Raw genomic sequence first — 21894 nt, 5'->3', positions numbered from 1 at the left:
TTCGGAATAGGGTGCAAAATTAGCGCATAATTAGCGCTAAATTTTTGACCTATTCCGAACTTGATTTTCGATGGTGGGGGGTGCAGCTTCACAGACATGCGCACTGACACATTAAATCCATCATATATATATAAATTGACGTAAAAAATGTGTATTTAATATAAAAACGGATATAAATATAAAAACGGATTAAACCATGAAATCCTCAATACATTTTATTATGTTATTAAGTAAAATATTTTATAACTCGAAATTGCATTTTATTTTTATACAGATAAAATCAATATACAATAGCTTTAATATGCGCTAATGCGTCCGACCGAATTTACTAAAAGTTGAATTACTAACAGAGGTTGTCAAATTCGAAATAATTTCATTTGACTATCAAAATAATTACGTAGAAATTTCAAGCATGATAAGCATGACTGCAAAAAGTTTTGACATTTTAGCAATCAGCGTTTCACGTAATTATTTTGACGGTCCAACAAAATTATTTTCGGAGCTGTTTATCTAGGGTCTTTTTTGTATGGTATTAAAGAGAAATAATGACTAATTTTGATACACGACGATAGACAGGTATTTTTGTTCTCAATTCCTTCCTCGTTTTCCCGGAATATAGACAGCGAGCAATGAAGATATACGTTCGTTAAATCTCAAGAGTCGATTAAATCTTCATGGTGGATTACGAGCGTAATAAAAATGCTAAACGACACTCTTGGGTCGGGCCTGGTTGTGCCTGCAAAGGTGTGCGAGAGAGCAGCGACGATAGTTTTAAACAATGCTGAAGCATCGTTTATTTCCGGGAGCCTTGAAGTGTTTGGAAGACGTGCATCCTACTTGTTTGCGGATCTCTAAAAATAAATATTACGAATACACTCTTCAATTGAAAAGAATGCAACTCGTGTTTAGTATCAATCGATGATTCGCAATGACATGCTGTTTTATTGGGGAAAAAAAAGGATTTATGAGCGGATATAATTTAGTAATGGTGAACTTTATACACAAACATCACATAGGGGACATAACTTCTAATTAATTTGTCGCCTGACGCTAAATTTAATCTTTTTTTTTTATGTGCACGATTGTGTAATTGTCGAGTCAATACACGAATCGATGTTCCGCAGTGACGTCAATATAATAATTGATTTGCGCTGTAGTCATGTTCAATAGAAATATGCGCCTGAGTTTCGTACGTACAAATGCATTATGATCCACAATGCAATTAAATTTTTATTTTATCTATAATAAAATTATAGTAGTTGACCAAATAATGTAACGCAGTGTTTAAATAAGAAAATAGTCTCCAGAGGAGTGTACCGAGAGAAAGGATTTTGTTAATTTAACAAGCCACCAATATCTTTAATAAATGATTTATTCTATAGTGACAATTTGTTGTGATTGATGTTAATCTCTTATTTCAACCAGTTTTTAGTAATAGAAGCAATTTATGTAAAATCTAACCTATTTTTTCATAGACTTTTACTTGTTAGCAATAGTGATTATTTTAATTTGTATCGTAAATCGTGTATTATTTGTTGTATGTACATTAACAAATAATGAGAAAATAATAGTAATAGTAGTTGATCGATTCATTTTTCTACCAAACTATCACATTTGTTATTCCTTTTTTATTTCTATATAAGTAACAAATTTATTTCTCTCAGTGTGTTTTTATGCAATAGGTAAAAAAATGTGAATTGTTTGAATGTAAAATAAACATTGTTTAACATATTTTCTTTCTTTTTTAAATAACTATTTATAATAAATCTTTAAATACGCATTTCCATCGAAAATCTACAATAAAAAATGTTTTATTTATTAACATTTTTATTTTCTAGATATACTATCATAATAAGCTTAACATGCTTATTCTCCGTTTGTAATATTTATTTGACTTTTACTGAATTTTCTCGAAAAATTATGAGTAAATCCATATCCGTAATATTCTCAAATATTATTAAATCGAAAAATAATCAATATGTTGTTATTAATAGTGATTTTAATGAGTAAAGCGTGTAAAGTGCTACGAGTGATTTTTATGTAAGAAAAATAAAGTGACTATATTCCCGAGTTAAGTAATAAAATTGATAATTATGATTTTTTATTATTACACAATTATTCATTTGTTCTTTATTACACAAAACAGTTTTTTCTCCTTGTAAGTACTGTATAGTAACAATTGGAAGGATCTATACGAGAGTGTTGCATTCTTTGTTTCCGTGGCGCATCCGTAATTATTACGCTGTTACGACTCTTACGAAGTTACGGAGATACGCAATTTCTATAGCGGAGGCGAAAATTATATTCATGGAAATGCTAACTTGTATGTAAAATCAACTGCGCTGCCGTGGCGTATCAAGTATCGATTTTTCACGATTTTGTTGATCTCCAAGCGATCGCTCCGATTCGTGCATCATATCATTACCTATTTTGATGAATATTTCTAATCATTGTGAAAATTTTTATCTTGCAAATTTGATCCGTTTTAGCAAGCAATATTAGTATGACAAACAATAATAAAAATGAAATGTTACGCACAACAATGTTATATACATACAATATAACTGCGGTTGTGTGTGTGTGTGTGTGTGTGTGTGTGTGCGTGTGCGCGCGCGTGCGTGCGTGTAATCGTAGATTCTATTTAGAATTATTAGATGATAATAATTCTTCAATAATTCTAATTATTTAATATCATATATTATTATTAGAATATACTAATTAGATCGAAGAATTATTAGAGAATACCAATTAGATTTGCGAGGACTCATAAATTCATACAAGTATTTAGTCACAACGGTGTGTAGTAGAAACGGTGTAGAGTTGGATGCTTTCCATAAATATTGATTATACAAAACGGGTTTATTTGGATTGGTCAAGTTTCAGTGGACATCGAATATCTCCGTAATATTTCTTCATAGTAACTCCGATGCGAGACACGTGCACCACTGGGAGATTCATGTTGCCCAATTTTCATCGATCTTTCGAAAGTGAGGAGTAAAAGAATTCTTGTGCTCTCCTCGCGCGATGGCGCGATCGGAAGATCGAGAGAATTCGCAAGAGGAGTGTCTCATTGTCAGTCGAATCGCATTGGTCGATCGTCATTTTCCATGGCGGATTTTTCGGGCCCGCTGCCGCGGCGCGCGAGAAATTGCTTAATGAAGCCGCCGCGGCTCGGCACCGCCTGAAAGGAAGGTAGAAACGTTGCAGTGGGTCAAGGAGAGACGCCGGCTTTCACTTCCTCTCGGCAGCCAGCGCGAGTTCCTCGAGAACGCCTCCCGAGCCACGACTTTTTTTCCCTTCTCCTTCTGTCGTTCTTCTCCCCGTGAGAATGTTTATCCGCCTATGACTACGCTTAATTATACCGTGGAGAAGATATGTTTATCTTCCAACGGTGTTGAACTGGATTCAGCAATTAATCTGGATCGAGCAATGCGCGGTGCAATACGAATTACAACAAGTGACTTATCTCGCGAAACGTTATTTTTCATTAATGAGAAATCGGTGTTTCACTCTATGACAGAGTCTGCACAATTCACGCTTGCACGAATGCTCTAGTGGCATAGCGAATGAAAACTATGCTGTACTTTAATTTCTAAAATAACCATTTGTTGTTGGCGTTATATTTAGACATATATCACTATATAAAAAAAATATGGTTGTCCCGAAATGTAACTGTAAAATTATAGTCGCTTGAACCATTTTTATGGTAATTTCAACTATTTTATTATATTATAACAACTATAATTATATAGTCATTTTAGGTTGCCAACTGTATACATTTGTTGCTAGAACTATACACATTATAGTTACTGTTATTATTATTATAGCAGTAATAATCATAATTATAGTAATATATAATTATAGTTACAAATATCAAACATTTTTCTCTCAGTGTGGAATTCTCTGTAATGTAAAACGATATTTTATATACAGAGTAAGCTGTAGGACGAGTAGAAAATTTAGAAATGTAAAAACAAAAGCTTTATTTAATAAATTCATTTGCAATTTTAGTGTAAATTTAAAAACAATTTTCAACTTTAAAATACACATGGAAACTTTGTTCTTATATTTGTTCTAATTTCTAATATTCTATTTTTTTAATTTTCTAATATAATAAACACACACACAATTTCGTTCCTTTATATATTTATTGCTTGACATGAAATAATGGTAAAATTGGTTTGCCTTTTATTTCTATCTACTCTGTTACAATTTTCGACACTTCATTTATTATATTTTATCGTTTACTCACAATAATTCCAATGTTTTAATGTATAATATCAAGCTAAACAAAATTAATATCTATTTATCTAAACAATGCTTCTTGTTATCTCTGTTACAGTGGATACCAGGGAAGTCCAACCGCACGACCCGAGCGAGAAAGAACAGTTAGGCCTCGCAAGCGTAAAAGTGGAGCCGGGATCCACCAGCGCGACGACTACCAGTAGCACAGGGACCCGTCTGCTCCACGGTATCCTCTCCCAGCATCCCCAGCAGCATGGCCTGGGGCTGCAAAACGGATACGGCCGACACTTAGCCGGTCACGCACAGATGGGCCAACCGCCTTATACCACTGCCGCTATCGCCACGACAAATACGCCAGGTAAGACCCTGAAGACATATCAACGAGGCTTTATAAAAATGCTGTTGAGACTTGATTGTTGAGGGAAAGATTACCTCATAGTCTTTCATAGTTTTCGTCAATAATCGCTTTCGACAATAGATTAGCCAGCGTAACATTTCGAAAAAAATTTTGATAAACTTTTTTTTTTTTTTTTTTTTAAGTTTTGCAACATGAGATTTAGAATAACATATTGTTCTTTTACTTCAAAAATAACACAACTAAAAAAAATGTAGTTTTCGAGTTATTTTACCTTGAATGAGTTAGGTAACGATTCTTCTATCAGTCATCAAAAGAGTGAAGCAATAACTTGTTCAATTTATCCATCAGACGGATACTTGTACTCGTGCTGGAGATTTTCAAAAAAATCATAATACCCTTATTTATACGAAAATGACACATTTTGCGTGCTGTCATTTTTGTAAATAAAAAGGAGTCTTCTACAGAAAACATTGATAGCATTTTTTTTAGTCGGATTAATAACGTCACATACTTTACTTTGGTTTTTGATTGACTCATGGTACTTTTATATTAATCGATCTGGGTTGAGTTCAAACCTCCTGCACTCGAAAACGCTATTTAGAGTTAAGATAGTTTTGTTCATCAAAGTTTGAAGAAGAAATTGGTTTATTTTGAATTTAGTCAGTTTAACTGATTAAGGTAAATATAAACCGTTGTGATATTTCAAGTTATATCACTTTTAATGAATTATTTAGTATTTGTTATAATTTTGTAAGATATCAAAATTGCCACAACTTAAAAGGGTTGCGAAACGAAAATAATAAAAATGACATTTGATCATGTTTCTAAGAATATATTCTCTTTACCGATATTGTTTGATTAATCAATAATTTAGTTGAAAAATACTTTTTTTTGAAAAACTTAATATTTTTGGTTGTGTCAATTTTGAAGTAAGAGAACAATATGATAATGTACAGGTATACATATACAGTATAGGAAACTTGAAAAAAAAATGTGTTAATATATTTTTAGTGGAATTTAATATTCATACGCATAATGAAGAACGAAGTAAAGTCAAATACAAATAAAGTAGAAGGACAAATAGGTATTTGATGTCAATAGGAATTTTTAATATATATATAAAATGATAAAATAATAAAAATACACGTTAGAAAAATATAACATTAAAATAATAATATCAAAATATGAAGTATTAAAGTATAATAGAACGAAAGAAAGTAAAATAAATATAACGTAAAAAAGTTTAGAAAGTTTCTAGACATTTTTGTCCATATTGTTTAGAATGTATCGCAACATCGATACTGTTTCTTCAATTTTAAGAGATTTTATTTTAAAAAATCAACTTTTATAATAAAACTACGAGGACATACGTCAAAATCAAATTTATGTTTCTTTATTTGACTCCATTAGTTCAATCGTTTGTAGACTTTTATTAGAGATTCTCTTTTGAAATACGTGATATGCTAAAAATTTCATAGTTATGTTGTATTATGAGATATCAACAAAGACGTCTTGTCCACGAATAAAATTGACATTTTGCGAATTGACATTTACCGGATAAAATAAGATATCAATTTCCATTAATTGGATTGCAGTGGCTTTTATAGTATATTTATTGTTCGTTATCGAAATGACAATGACAACTACGCAGTTTGATGCACTTGGACGTTTTGTCGAGTATAATTGCATCGCGGTGTTACTACTGCTAATTGAACAATAACCAACCGCGATAGCAATTATAATAAGAAGAGAAAGTAAAAGTTTTTTTCGGGAGATTTCTCAAGAATGATCTGTATAATGTAATATGACGCAGGAATCGCGTAATAACGACGTAAGCCAAATTTCCGCGTTCGCAATCCGTAAGTTGCAATTGTGGATCAATGTCGATTTCACAAAGTTGCGTTACGCAACGGTAAAAATCGCGCCATCGCGCCATCGCGCCGGTAACGAACCGACTGTTGCGTTGCATATTCGGTAGGAATTCGGGCGTAAGACGGTTCTTAAAATACTTGGACTCGATCGTTGCATAAAGCAGCGCGCCAGTCGATCAGCGAGATTCGCGGCTATCGGCTTGCGACAGTTTTACATGATTGCCTTGCGTAATACGACGACAAGGTGGACGATGATGACGATGATGACGATGACGATAAAAAGAAAGAGAGAAAGAGGGAGATAGGACAGGAGAGAAAGAGAGCAATGACTCCTTTGCAGAACCCTTTGGGACTCGTTTGAGACAGTCAGCCGCGCCGTGAGGGTAGGTACCGTGGGAAGAGCGAGCGATATGCATACCCAATGACCGGATGACCTTCGCTCGTTGCATAAAGATGCCTTTAATTGACGACGCGCGCGAAAACACGTTCGGCACGGCATGGCTCGGCGACGCTCGATAAAGCCGAATGAACGGAAGAACGAGAGCCGCTGGACCACCTCGATGGGACACCTAATTTGTTTAAAGCGGTAGACGAAAGCGACGTGTACGTAGCTTTAATTTAGGGCCTGGCAAAGAGCCGAATCGGTCGATGGCTAATTTATCACGTCCGCGTAATATGCAGTGGAAAGCAAAACGGCGCGGCGATTCGATAATTGCGACGTATACTTGGTATAAAGTATTCGTCGGATGTTTAAACCGATGCGATACGGTGGTTGCTTCGACTATATGTGTACATGCCGGTGACGTCAGAAGCGAGGAATTATATCGATCACAAATTATGCTCTCTTAAAAGACATGACTTTTCGAAAGAGAGATTAAAAGTAAAATTTGTGGCTCAAGAATATGCAAGGAAATGGGGAGAATAAAACTTTAATATATACAAATCACATATGTAATGAAATACCTGAAATGGCTGTAGTCGATAGAAAACATCGTAAAAATGAAATTATAATTATTGTAATTTTATTTATAATTTTATTTTATTAACCTTTAGAGAACGAAGTCCGGTTTTAGTCTTATAACTTTTCTTTGAGTAAAATTTATTATAATTCATTATTTCATTGTGTATTTTTTTCACCTCAAAATGTGATACTGTTTGAGCACCACTAACTTTGCCGTTCTGTGAAGAAGTTAGATTAACAAAAATAGATAATAAAAAGATATTATTTCAAATATATCAAGAAATACAGTGATTTTATATAAGAGTGGCAAAAGTAAAAGTTTAGCGGCTATTTGTTTAAATATTTTTTATATTATTTGAAATTAAATGTGAAAAGGATATGTCATTCACGTTACAAGCTTGACTCTTGTAACTTTACGTAAAGTTATTGTTCTTGGCGTGTAGCTTCTTTTTCAACGAAATAATAATTTTCGCAGAGGCTGACGCAATTCTTTCTCTGACTACAATCCTCTCGAGTGCCTTCTATTTTATTTATCGCGCTGTTCTCCGTGCGAAACGGAATCGCGCGAGATTAATTGACGGTGTCGCGTCTTATCGCTAGCCGTAAACTCTGCCGGCTATTTATCACAGAGGACGCGTCTCCTCCCTTTGTTTCATGGCTGGAAGCAGGAAGCGGATCACTGCCAGCGAGCCCAGCGGACAGCGGAGTCAGCGACGTCGAGTCCAGCACGTCCTCCGGCGGCAACGAGGACGCGAATCTCTTACTGAAAGCAAGGCTCAATCCTAATTCGTCCCTCCAGCCGAGTCTGGCGTCTCATCACTCCCATCTCTCGTCGGGTGAGTTCGATCTTTATATATTTTGCGCACCATCATTGACGCGTTTAACTCTAATATATGTGGAAACAATTAAAGAAAAGTCTTAAATATTGAACAAAAAATATTTTAATAGTAATTAATACTTTACAAGAGAGAAATCCTTTATTTATTTATCTTCTTTTACAAAAAATTTGCAAAAAATTTGAGAGATTCGTAATAGGAATCGTTATTAAGAAATTTATCAATTTGAGAATTAAAGAATTCGTATTCACCTAATATTCTTGCAAATCAATTATGTTCATTGAGCAATTCTCTTTTAAGGAAATTCAGATTATAATAAGTAAAGCTGCAGGATTATGTGAAAAAGTGCATATTTTATATTATTAATATGAATACAAAACGGCTTGTATATCTACACGAATTACGTAAAAGCAAAGCGTATACTTTTATTTTGCATATATGTATCTTTTTGAGCATATTTCTTGATAAATTGCATATTTGCTCATATAGTCATTAGTATTTACAATTCTTCGAGAAATTAAATATTTAAGACCTAATTTTGTATTTAAATTATGTCATTTTGTGTTAATACTGTTTTATATATTCTTTTGCTCAAAGTTAATTAATTTGTTTATTTTATCATATTTTTACAATTATTTCTTTCTGTGCTTTTCATTTAATAAATATATTGCATATTTTGCATCTTATGCAAATATCTCATTGTAAGTATTTACAGTGTTCTCTAAGAAATTAAATATTCTTGATTTAGTTTTGTATTCAAATAAATTCGTTTGTGTTAATACTATGTTGTATTTTTTGCTTCAAGTTAAATTTGTTATTTGTTTACCTTATTATATTTAAAAAAATATTTCTTTCTGTTAAAGAAAGTATTATATAAGGGTTACGAGCCAATAAACAATTTATTAAATATCTGTTTATTTAAACATACGTTTCGACCCCTTCATCGGGTCATCATCAGTGTTAGTATTTAAAATCTATAAATCGTACATCATAGTTGTTAAACTAAATTATTAAACATATTCAATATTAGTATTTAAATTCTATAAATCGCAAAATATAATTACGCAAGCCAGGCCATTAATCCTCAAATATTGATTTCAAAGATTTCTTTCTTTGCTTTTCATTTTAATAAACGTATATATTGCATATTTTTGCATATTTTTACATTATTTCCTAATATTTTTGCATATTTTTACTAAATTTTATGTATATAATATGTGCATATATTCTTGTTTTTACGTGCATATAATTCCCAGCTTTAATAATAAGCAACATTAAATTTATATAATTTTTCTAACGTCATATAAATCTTAATTATTTTTGGAGATAATCCGTTATAAATTTAATTACAAAAAAATTTTAATTTTCTAAGTAATACTTTCATGTAGACGTATTTATTTATCTATACGTAAAACTTAAACGTAATTGTAATCTAGATTCCAAATCGTATAAAACAAAGAATTTTCGGTCGAAGGATCTTGGTCGAAGTAACTTAATAATACTTATATAGATTTAAAAATTTTCACTTTTAATTGCACTTTCTACTTATAATTTTTATATTTCTGATTGTAACTACTGAATATTTTAAAGAATTAAGATTATTTATCGTTAAAATGCTTTTGCGTGACAGAATATAGTTGTTTTAAGAGTAAGATTGATGGATTGGGATTTAACGTAAACTTCGTTAAACGGAAGTTCCGAAAAGAAGGAACTTGAAAAAAAAAATTTTCGAAATATACTTCCTTATTAAGCGCATCTTATTGATTGCTCGATAGCAGCACTCGGCAGATCGGCCTGCCACAGCCCCGGTGTGTATCCGGGGTCGACGGCAAGCTTCCTGTCGCCCACCTATCATCCTCATCAGCATCCTATCACCTCCCAGTATCATCCACGGGGGAGTTCACCACACCATCAGCACAGCAACCATACTATGGGCCCGACGATGGGACCGCCCCACCACCACCATCATCATCATCATCAAGCGCAGGGTCTCCAGCATCACTTGCATTACCGTCAGCCATCCTCACGTAAGTTCTCAACTCAAACTCTAATTTATTACAACGACGTAATTGGCGAAATTAGCGAACCCCGCTGGGAAACTCCCCGAGAATCCTCGATGAATTCGAACAATAAGCGATAATAGGTAATAACAGATCATGCAGGGTCGATGTGTTGTGGACGGTGCCTGATTAAAATTCCGACGTCATGACGACATGAAAATCAAAGAAAAAAATCGACCGAGAGAGTAGGCAAACTGAGATTTCGAAATTTTACCCTTTACTTTAGAGGTGACGGATAGCAATCTGCCGACTCGGATTTCATGCTGGACTTGCAATGAGGGCCTTTTCTTTGACCTCGTTTACTTATCGGCAATTTCGACGATAGTAGATGTATCTCCGTTCTCATCACGATCGATCGGCGTGGCGGTCAGAAAGAGGAAGAGATAGGAAAGTGCGGGGAATGGAGGAGGATGAATACTCAATGAAACAGTGATTTCGATATCTCGCGGTGGTATCTGAAGACTGGATCGTCGTGACGTAACGACGCGGTAACCCGTAGAGTTTATTTCGCCTTCGTAGATATCGATTCGATTGCCGTCGACCAACCAAACGCGGAATATTTTCGCCTTTGAACCGACGAATAACCACGCACGCGATCGATCCTCTACGAGTCCATAGATTTATTCGTGCTGCTTAAAATCGCTCCAAGTTTTTGCATTTAAAACGGGATAAATATATTATATATTCAAGTATTCAAGAAAGAGAGAAAGTTAAGATTCTGAGTGTAAGAAGTGCAAGCAATACCAATAGACTTTATGATTTAGTGATATCTATATATATGTACTATAATTATCGTGTTTTCTTATCACTTTTCGACTAGTGAGATAGATTCATAGTCGCGAGGCTTTATTTTTCTACGAATATAACACATGCGTGCGGATCGAAAATATAAAAATATTACATTGCCAAAATTGATGAGAAATCTACATGTATGTATATATATATATATCTTTGATATAAATATAATGAAACAAGTTGTGAAATCTAAAGATGTAGATGAAATAAAAATGTATAAGCGACATTTTGTCGCTTTTTACATCTGTGACCTCATAGAATGCTGTAATTCGAAATAAAATTATCACGGGTATGATACAAATAAATATTGACAATACGTTTACTTCGCGCTGAGATGACTTAAATATTTTTACTTCTTCTTATTTTTCAAACAAGTGGATAAATTTCCACGTACCAATGGCGCTATTTAGGAAATATTAAATCGCTGACATTTTTATTTCACTTTCCGCCATAATAGAATAATAAAGGGAGACTTTATATTGTTTTCTCATATTGTATAGCATAATAATCGTACAGTATATGACATGACATCAATAAACGTTGTATTTATTAAATATAACGTTTAAATACACATAAATACAATTAACATAAATACTTTACAGTTTGATCTAGTAGACGTGAAAGTGATAAAGGAATTAGAACGTAAATCCGCGATTTCAAAGACGCAACATGCTGTTGCGGGACAGAAGAAGTTGTGGGTCGAATTTCTCGTCGAGCGTTGAGCGTGTGAAGGCAGGAAGCGTCTAGTCCGTCTAAGACTAGAGAAGGACTTCCTCCGCGGCCAAGATGCCAAGTGAAAGGATTCGCCTTGTCGTCGCGGAGAACGTGGAAGAGCGATCTCACGAGCATCGTCGTCGTCGTCGTCGTCGTCGTCGCTGTCGCTGTCGCTGTCAACGACGACGACGTCGACACCTCCGGAGCGCTACTCGTCTCGTTCTCGTGACCTACTTGCCGTTCTCTGATTCGACGGCCCAGATTCGTTTCCTGCCACCGAAGCATTTCCGTCTACGCCGCTCTCGCATCTCCACAGACAGACAGACAGACACGCAGACAGTTTTCTCCTTCGATACTTACAATCTCCGTTGAGGAATAACAAATTTTTTTTTCATAAACTTCTACATCTAGATGATGTAAACATTCTCTCGTTAGTTATCGACTATTTTTTAACTTTTCAAATTAAAATTTTATCAAGGTAAAGCCAAAAAGCCCACTCAAAATTGGTTAAGGGTCTCTAATGGTTTATATTTACTTTTACAAAAAAATGGTTGTAATTATATTATATATTAATTATATATTTTGATATTTTGGGCCAACAAAATTATTTTCAGATCTGTATCTAGCTAAATTTTTAGTTACTTCAGCAAAAACAATTCTTTCCATAGATAATTTAACTGTAACTTATAATCATTTTTGTGCCAACTACATAATATATTGTATAATATATATATATATATTTTTTTTTTAGTGAAACTCTAAGTATAATTGTCTAATAAATAGAAATGTAAGTATATAATTACTAGTATTATATCAATTATCACTAACATTATAGTAATTATCGAAATGGAGCTTTTTTTTACTGTAATTATTTTATGTTTTATCATGTAATTATACTCACAAATACCGAACATTTTTCCTGATATACCTTTCGAATTTAGCTCATTCAATTGTCATTCGACAAGTCATCTGAGGCAAAGTACAAAAATCACATACATATGTCTACATAATTGCTTTCGCAATATAAAGATAGATTTTCAACATTGAAAGTAAGCGTAATGCTCGAGACTCAATTCTAAACATAAAAATTTAGCCCACTGTAATGAGGTTCCGAAGGAGGTTGCGCGCTAAGATTAAGCATGTCAGCGATCCTCAAATTGAGGACGTCGCGAAAAAAACATTTCGCGAATTGCGGACACTTGCGGCATTAGATTTTTACCGATTCACCTACGTCAGATGTATTTTGCGCGGCCATCTTCGCCCGCAGGGCGAATCCAAGTATCGCAGGAATTAATTAAACGTAGACGATGTGGGTTAGTCGCGTTGGTTTGGACCGGTGCGCGCAAAGTATAAATTAATCAAGGCGCAATCGACAAGTTAGGCAATTTCTCGACTACGATCTTGCGGCATGGATATTCTCTTTATCGGCATTAAAAGCGAGTACGACTAAGCGGGATCGGCAGCTGATTATCGTCAAGGAGCGCACCTGCGTGACAGCGAAGACAGCCGCGTTCTCGGACCGGCGCGGCGCCAAAGTTCATTTCTTGATGAGCCGCGGTTCGAAGTGAAAAGCGCTCCGGTATACAATCGCGGTGAAATTCTCTGCGTGCGAGCCTAGAGTATCAATTATCGCAGCGAAAAGAAAATAGAAGAAAGGCTAACGCAAGGTATATGGCGGAAGCGGCAACGCTCGTTGCGTTTTATTATCATCGCAGGCCGCAATTCCCACCGCGACATTGTCGACAATGAGATCGAACTTTCCTTAATTGAATATATCCTGTGAGCGAGACTACGTTTCTTTAACCTCGTTTTTACAACGCGCCCGATCATTTTTCTCGGAGGGAAAAATTGCTGCGCGTGTGTCTTTAGCGCATTTAAAGCGCCATTAATCGTGGCCGCGCGGAGGTACGAATGATCGCTGTTTACTGGACCGTAAATTGCGACCACTCGAAATATGCTAATAAGACAACGCCTTAATGAAAATTTCCGTGGCTCGGAATGAGCCTGCCATTTGCGTATGTGGTCGATAATAACTTTACGGTTAGCCTGTAGAATTTTGCGAGGAGTGTCGCGAAAACGCGAGCAAAGCAGCAGCTTGGTCATAATTTTATTCTAATATTCTAATAGTGTGAAATTTGGCTATTAATTTAATTATTTTGCTTTCTCGATTGAATTATTAGGTATAAATTGAGATGAAAATCAAATACTTTCGAAAATAAAAAATTTAACTTCATCACAGAAAGAACAATTTCATTGAAATATTTAAAAATCTAGCTAGATACAGGTCTGAAAACAATTTTGTTTGTATCACCAAAATAATTATGCAGGGTGCTTAAACTACATATTATAGATTTGCTGATTACTAGAATGTTAAAATTTGTCGCAGTGTAACGCTTAAATATTCTACATAATTATTTCTATGGTCCAACAAAATTATTATCAATTCTATCTCTTGCTAGATATGAAGTTCTCGCTAAATTTTTCGCAGTAAATTTATTAACAGTTTTAACATATCAACATCTTTATAATACGATGCTTGATGGTAGCATCAAATTATTAAAATTGCTTGTCAAATTTAATCCACGATTACTAGAGTAGTTTTAATTGCGTTTATAGTACGGAAAAACAATTCGATGTTCGAAAAGACTACATATAATGTAGTATCTATGCAAGTACGTATATAGTGTATATATTAGTAATTCAAGATTGAATTATTTAAAGCAATGAAGTTCCAGCTTCGACCGTAATAGGCATTTTGAATTTCTAGTATTGATCTAGCTAAATTTTTAGATATACTCGTACTTTAGCAAAACCGTTACGAACAGCTTGTTAGATAAACCACTAAATACTCTTCTCTTTCTCTCTTTTCCGTTTTTTTTTGTTTTGTTTTTTGTTTTTTAAACAAAAAGTGAACGCTATTATGTGCGAAAAATTTGGAAAGTAAGGGATAAAAATGCTGTAACGACACTATACGTTATATCGAGGTGCGCTCGACGAGCTGTCGCGGCACGCTCCGAGTAAAAGTGTGCCAGATTGTATAATCGAACGTGAATAAGCAAAATGTTACGCCATAGCGATTTGGTAACGTCGTCGGGCCCTCCCCCTTCCTCTTACCCCGTCCGAAAGGCACGGCCGTGTTCTCATTGCGGTAGGCACAACGATCTGCGCGGGCATAGGTAGTTGCGGACGAGAAAAAATTCAACCTATTAAAGGTCATGCGTTTCGATACCGGATATGTACGTATACTGAATTACATCCGGTAACAACAGTAAAGCGGTATTTTTTATAAGAGAATTTTGCCAATTGTCTCCTCGTACAAGCTGAAACAAACAACTGTCTGACTGACAAGTTAATTTTTCAGTTTGATATAATTATCAAAATATTTGGTGAGAACTTTTTTAAAAGAAATTAAGAATAAAATTACACTCAGAGAGAACACTGTAGATTTATCTTTTAATTTCTAGTTAGACTTCATTTACGTTCTAGCAAATTGATTGATATTTAATTAACCACAATGTTATGATCGTTACATCGAGTTGCATCTGTACAGAAATACAATAATATAATAGTAGTAAACTTTGAAAAGTTTATACGTTTTATTCTCGAGATGTGGAAATATCTATATATTCAATATTGTATAACTAGCGATATTACGGTTCAATAAACTGTAGTTTCATGAAATTCTGGTTAGACTAATGGATCTCTCTCGCCTTATGCAACTTTGTTGCGAGTACATCTGCGAGAATTCGCGTGCTGCCAAAACTACATCGAGCATCGCGATTTTCCGCGATTTTGCCGGAGCCAATTGGCCATCGGCCTCTTTTATCTAGATCACTGTACCACGCAAACATTGCGCAACTCGCGCAGTAAGAGTGACCGCGTATACATACATAACTTTGTCTATAGGGTGTCGTACACGAAGCCACTTTCAGCTTTCTTTCTTTCCTTTTTGTTCAGTTTGAGATTTTTGCGTTTGTGTCAAGGCAAAAATCAAAATGCTTTCTGTAATTATATTCGCGCGCAGAGTATCAATCTCCCCCGTTAAATTAAAGATGGTGTGCTTGTTATAAAGTCGGATTATTCGGCTAGCTGATCGATAAACGCATCTTCGTTCGCAGAGTAGAAAAAAATAATCAGGGGTGTGTTTATCGAGTGAACTGTTTGCCTATCCGCGGTCGACCACGTTATAGACCTTTTACACACCGGGCGCCGTGTACACTACCGGAATAGCGACTCGGGGAAAGAATAGAATAGCACGCCGCTATTTTCGGCCGGATCATCATCGCGAGCCGCGATTCGTCGTCCATTAGCGTCTCGCGAGGAACGTGTGAAAGACCCTTTAGGCACGCCGGGAACGAAAGTGATGCGCGCGAAGTGCGTTGGCAAACCAGCGTGGCACAAATTTTCACGCTAACGGCTTGTCAAGGCGAAAGTGTTACAAGGTCCCGAATAGCGATACGTACAATGTTGAATTAAAAACCGATTTGATTTTCCATGCTAAGTTGCCCAACTTCCTCGTGCTCATTCAAATTTTATTGCGAAAAATATAAATTTCCAAATTTATTAAAGTCCTCGTGAGATATATGTGGATTTTACTAATTTTTTATAAATAAATTATATGCATACAGCTGCTAAAAAAATACGAATATAGAATAGTCGAGAGAATAATAAAATTTCTATTCTAATCTCAGAAAAACAACATTAACAAAAGATACAAGTTACGTAACAAATTATATAAATATTTAAAAGGTTTATTACTATGTTGCTTTTGTTTCTTTCTTCCTTTGATTCATCATTCACTCATATGTGTATTGTGTCAAGGGTAAACCTGATTTTCATGCGAATATCAATTACTTACATTCTGACAGTTAACGATTGACGTCAAAGTAGTCTGTGGAATACAAGGGTACCATCTTGATTACCGAGAAGCAGATTCCATCAAAATATTTTCATCTTTTTTGGGAACAATGACAAATTGTTCAGACACGCGAGACTGCTTTATTCCGATTGAAGGAGGAACCGTCATACATTCGGCGACTTTGTAACTGTTACTAAAAATATAGTGTCGCGTAAATTATATATATATATATATATGTCACAAAAGTCCTAAATGTTAGTATTGGAAGAGACTACAAGTAATAATACGAGTATTAACGAGTATGAAGACATTCGATTTTGAACGCGAGTTTTTTTCCGCGACCGAATTCGAGAAAGTGAGTGTATTCGGGAATCGCACCATCGAGGGAGATCAGGAATGTCCTGGTTGTCCTAGATCAAGTACTCCTGAGATATTTTTAAAAGATCGCCAGACGTACCAACGCAAAATTTCAAAGGCGTGGGAAGGGTTGACGGTTTTGGAGAGGACAAGGAAAAAAGGGGGAGCGGCTTTTTGCTGCGGGAAATCGACGGAAAAAATAGAACGGCGCGAATTCGCCGACGAATAACAGCCGCTTACGAAAGAGCCGGGTGTCGGGCAAAGAGCTCGTAAAAAAATTTCCGCCTGCAGCTCTTCGCCACCACACGAGAAATCACAAAGTAAAAAGCACCGACGAGATACATTGCACAGATATATCGATATTTTGCATGTTTTTGTTGCTTGAATAATTTGATGTTTATCCAAACACCAAGTTTGTAACTCTCCTGAGATTACTTCATTGAAATATTAAAATATTTGTCCGAAAGCGATATGTTTATTTTGCTAATACTTGTTTCGATCGTTCCGTATAAATTATGTAATTTCGTATTTTTGACAGAATTTCTGTTTAAAATATCCATAATTTATACTGATACTTTTTCCAATAATTACTAGCCGTGTATATTAATATCTACAAAGTTATCAAAAGTTTACGATAATATTGATACGCTTAAATACAACTCTATCTTCCTATTTACGCGTATGCTTATCAAACGGTGATTTAATAACATGATTTACGTAATCTTCGCAAAATTATCTTCCGTATTGCGATGTTTACGTTTAGAAAAGCGTGTTATATCAGATATTAGTATCACATGGAGATTCACGTGACGCGTCCGGCATGTGATATACACTCATATGATAGACTTAAGTTTATCTTGTTTAACTAAAAGGGAAGTAATTAAATTCTAAAAAGTATATAACTTGTATCAGAGAGAGAGAGAGAGAGAGAGAGAGAGATGTTACATTCCTCGTCATGTAAAATTGTCAAACGGAAATAATCCTTTCACAATTATTCAATGTAAATCAAAAGAAAGAAAAAGGAAGAGGGAGAGAGAGAGAGAGAGAGAGAGAGAGAGAGAGAGAGAATCATTGATACAGCTTATCAGTCACCGTGAGATAGCTTACACCAAAGTATTTTTCTGCCGCGGTTTACCTTCACGATTAAAATCTTGTTTGGTACGAGCAATCGATGGCCGATAATAAGATAATACCAGGAAAAGCACATTGCCGTTACCACGAGTGAGATCGATTACTTTTACAACTCCGATATCTGAGAACAAATATCTTTAAGCGACGAAAGTGAGTCTGAGACGCAACGCGAGTTCACGTAAAGTGTTGTTAGTCAATATATGTGTACCGATACTTTTGTTATTTAGAGCATTCTTCGTTTTATTTTTAGCGCTTTTGTACTTCAGTACTTCTACTGATGCATTAAATTTTCTGAAGGAAACAGAGATTCTTATCGGTATTATCACTGTTTCATATCACGCAATGTTTTCTATTCTCTTTTTCTCTTTTATTTTCAATTTAATGATCTGTATCTCAGGGCGGAAAAATAAACGCGAAATATAAACGCAAAAATAATTGAAAATGTTATATATATATATTTTTTAATGTTCTTTACACAGAACGTAAGTTAAGAACATATCGATGACGATGAATTCAGGATATTTGGTTTGAATTTGAAATGTTTATAATTCAACTCTTTTTATCTCGAGAAGTAAACGTGCAAAAGCATTTTTTCAATGTTTAGAAAAATTGTCGGTTCGAACGAAGAGGGAAGAATTTCATGAAGCTGTGCGAGAACGCGTTAACGGCACCGTGGAAGGGTCGAGCGCCATAGTATTATGTAACACGCGCTCGCGAGGCCGCGGCAAGTAAAAATAAAGGAACGAAACGAGTGATGCAGAGTGGATTCTAAGGCTAGAGCGGGTCTAGGTCTAGGTCGACTAGGCGCGGCTTACTGTACGTGCGTTGTGCCTCGATAGAGTCCACTTCCTGATTGAGAGATAGCGCAGACTTCCTTGGTTGAAAACACTGATGTACATAAAACGCGTTTGATTCTAATCGACTTTTTGTTTGATGTTTAATCCATTCATAAACAGCACGGAAACAACACACTTGGCACATCCAACCCAATTCGATTACTTATAACTTCACGGAAAGAACGATTCTTTTAAAATACATAAATTTAACTACGCACTATAAAGGTATATTAAATTTTAATAAATTATTTGTTTAAATAGTGCCAACTAAATATTTACTAAATATAAAGATATATTTGTTTGATACAAAAACCATTAATTTCATTTGACTATCATTTCTTTTTATTGGCTAAATTTTTATTTATTGTAAGTAAATACAGATCTGAATTTTGTTGAACCATAAAAAAATTTAAATTTTTTAATATTTCAGCGCAAAACCGTCCCTTTCGTATTTTATAAAAATAAAAGTAATATAAACAATTTCTCTTTTTCGAAATACTAGACAGTATTTTATTAGTTATTAAGGAACATGTAACGGCTAAACAAATGTACAGTGAGTGCAAAAAGTGTTTGTACAAGAAAATTTTTTACTAAAAACCTTATTTGTAGAAAATAAATATTAATTAGCAATTTTATTTTTTAATGAACACATTTTGTTCTAACATAAACAAACGAACTTTACGTGTATTCCTCATTTTGGGAGTTAAATTTCTCGACTGTACGAATACTTTTTGAGCGTCCACAAACAATACAATGTTTAATTTTCGCTTATTTTTAAAACGATATATACAGTCTATTTTATTTTTTATGAATAAAATGTTAATTATTCAGCAAGAAATGATCTCTTATTAGATTAGTCGAATCGACGTCGAATTGGTATCGAAATCATTATATCGATTTCGTTTCAACATCAATTCGATGATTCGCGTTTCTCGCTGGATAATATATTTACTTGTCAAAAATAAGGTTTTTTTTAATATTTTCCTGCGTACAGTACTGTACGAGTATGTATTCTATTGGAAAAAGAAAGTCGGATTAATTAAAGGTTAACCAATTCGTGTCTCAACACGAGCGCAACACACACACAAGAAAGAAAGATTTTATGCTTATTTACTTACTTCCTGTAAAATTGCATTATTTTATGTAAAAAGAAAAATGTGTTCCTTTTTTGATAGCTTTTTTTAACAGCAAAATGATATTTGTAGACTATTTCTTCGCAGTTTCTTTTTCGAATCTAGTGCTCTACTGTACGAGTTACTACGCTACTGTATCTGTTCGCTCGTACGTGAAAGTACAGGCGAATTCGCGTTTCCCGAAACAGGTGCACGCCGCACGGTTTCATCGCGCGCGAGGAGAGGAAAAGCGCAGCCGAGTCTAGGTCTAGGTGTATAGGTCTAGGTCGACTAGGAAGGGGCGCGGCGGTCTACTTCCTACCCGAGGACGACAATCCGGCTTTTCTCTCGGAAATACTCGCGCGCGAAATTACGTACGTCGATCACTCGGGCGAAACGCGCGCTGCAGAACAATAGAACTAAAATGTTAGTGCGCTAGTTTCCATTATTATTTCGGTTACTTGATTATTTGATTCGGCAAAGGAAAAGTGCATTGTGAGAAATTTCTCACAAGTAATGTGTTTCGATGAGAATTTTGCCTGTCTTAGGTAATCGGCAATGATTTACAATTGATTTACATTTGGTACTTTCATTTCAGTATTTTTCAAGTTTATTGCATAATTCGATTGATAATAAAATTAATTACGAGATACATCTTTCACATAATGTATCTTCTCTTTTTGTCTGTAACATCGACAAAAGCGTGAGTATGCCGTATACTTGGCTCGCGGAAATCATCGGCGAGCCGAGCAGCCGGTCGTGTTTTAGCATGAAAATCGAGAGTTGTCCGGTGCGTTCACACCGGCAACACGTGACATTCTCGTGACTTGCTGATTAATGGCGTCCACGGACTCCGGAAGTACAAGCGGTATCGGATTTTTTATTGTAGGCCACGGCACGTTTCGCAAATTGCACGCGAGGCAGAAAATAACGGGTCGCCATAAACGCTTACTACGTCGATTTCGTGGCGGGCGAGCTTCTCGATTCGCGCGCATGCGAGCTCTCTCTCGTTCTCTTTTCTTTTCCTGCGAACCAAACAGATACCGCGTGATGTTACACTTAAACTTGAATTCAATAATCCATTTTGCAAGACAGGTATTCTCCTACTCTTCGTTACTTTATACATTCATAATGTAAGTGTTTTGTAACATAACGCTGTAAACATAAACGTAATCATAATCTCGATTTTCCGTTGGCTCGTTAACCCTGTGATCTTTTTATTCAAGTTACCTTCGTTTCAAATTCAATTTCTTTATTTCAAAGTTTAGAGTTTACGACTCGCCGAATCTCCGCTCCTCGTTGGCGAAGTTTCGCGCGATGCTACGACCATTTCGCATTGATATCGCGCGATCCAATAATAAGTGCAAAGTTCCTTTAAATAGCGCCGCTAGCGTCCGTTGAATATTCATAAGAAAGTTAAACCTCCGTGTGGAATTCGTTACGATACCGTGCAAGGAAGGTTACGGAATTAAATAGTTCGCCGTGAATTCACTTTGCATTTGTGCCCCTCGTATAAATTGAGAGTCGACTACCATTTGCAAAAATTATTTCTGTATCGCGTGAAATGAAATTTATGCGGATGTCTATTATATATACATTCATATTATATCGATTATTATTACGTTGACATGTTTACAATAAATTTTATTAAACAAATTAAAATAAAGGTAAAGTTTAATTTTTTTTTTTTTACAGTGATCAGTATAGAAAAATAGACTATTGCATGATAACTTATGTAATTGCAAGTAATTTTAGATTGC

The 21894-nt window shown here is 35.0% G+C and overlaps 1 protein-coding gene across 5 annotated transcripts in view; it reads left to right on the top strand.

The window, feature by feature from the left end:
* The window catches only part of Eip74EF (Ecdysone-induced protein E74), a 324734-nt gene that overhangs the window by 272838 nt on the left and 30002 nt on the right, over positions 1-21894 (top strand). For 4 of the 5 annotated variants that reach the window (XM_018510268.1, XM_018510266.1, XM_018510267.1 and 1 more), the window contains 3 exons: positions 4343-4603; positions 8104-8271; positions 10047-10298. In XM_018510268.1, the coding sequence (XP_018365770.1) occupies positions 4343-4603; positions 8104-8271; positions 10047-10298 (681 nt within the window). The remainder of the gene's footprint in view (positions 1-4342; positions 4604-8103; positions 8272-10046; positions 10299-21894) is intronic. The other variant, XM_018510269.1, reaches the window with a different exon arrangement.

The sequence above is a fragment of the Trachymyrmex cornetzi genome, unplaced genomic scaffold (genome assembly GCF_001594075.2).
Source record: "Trachymyrmex cornetzi isolate Tcor2-1 unplaced genomic scaffold, Tcor1.1 scaffold33, whole genome shotgun sequence".
In the NCBI taxonomy this organism is placed as follows: domain Eukaryota; kingdom Metazoa; phylum Arthropoda; class Insecta; order Hymenoptera; family Formicidae; genus Trachymyrmex; species Trachymyrmex cornetzi.
This window is presented reverse-complemented; position numbering and strand designations above follow the sequence as displayed.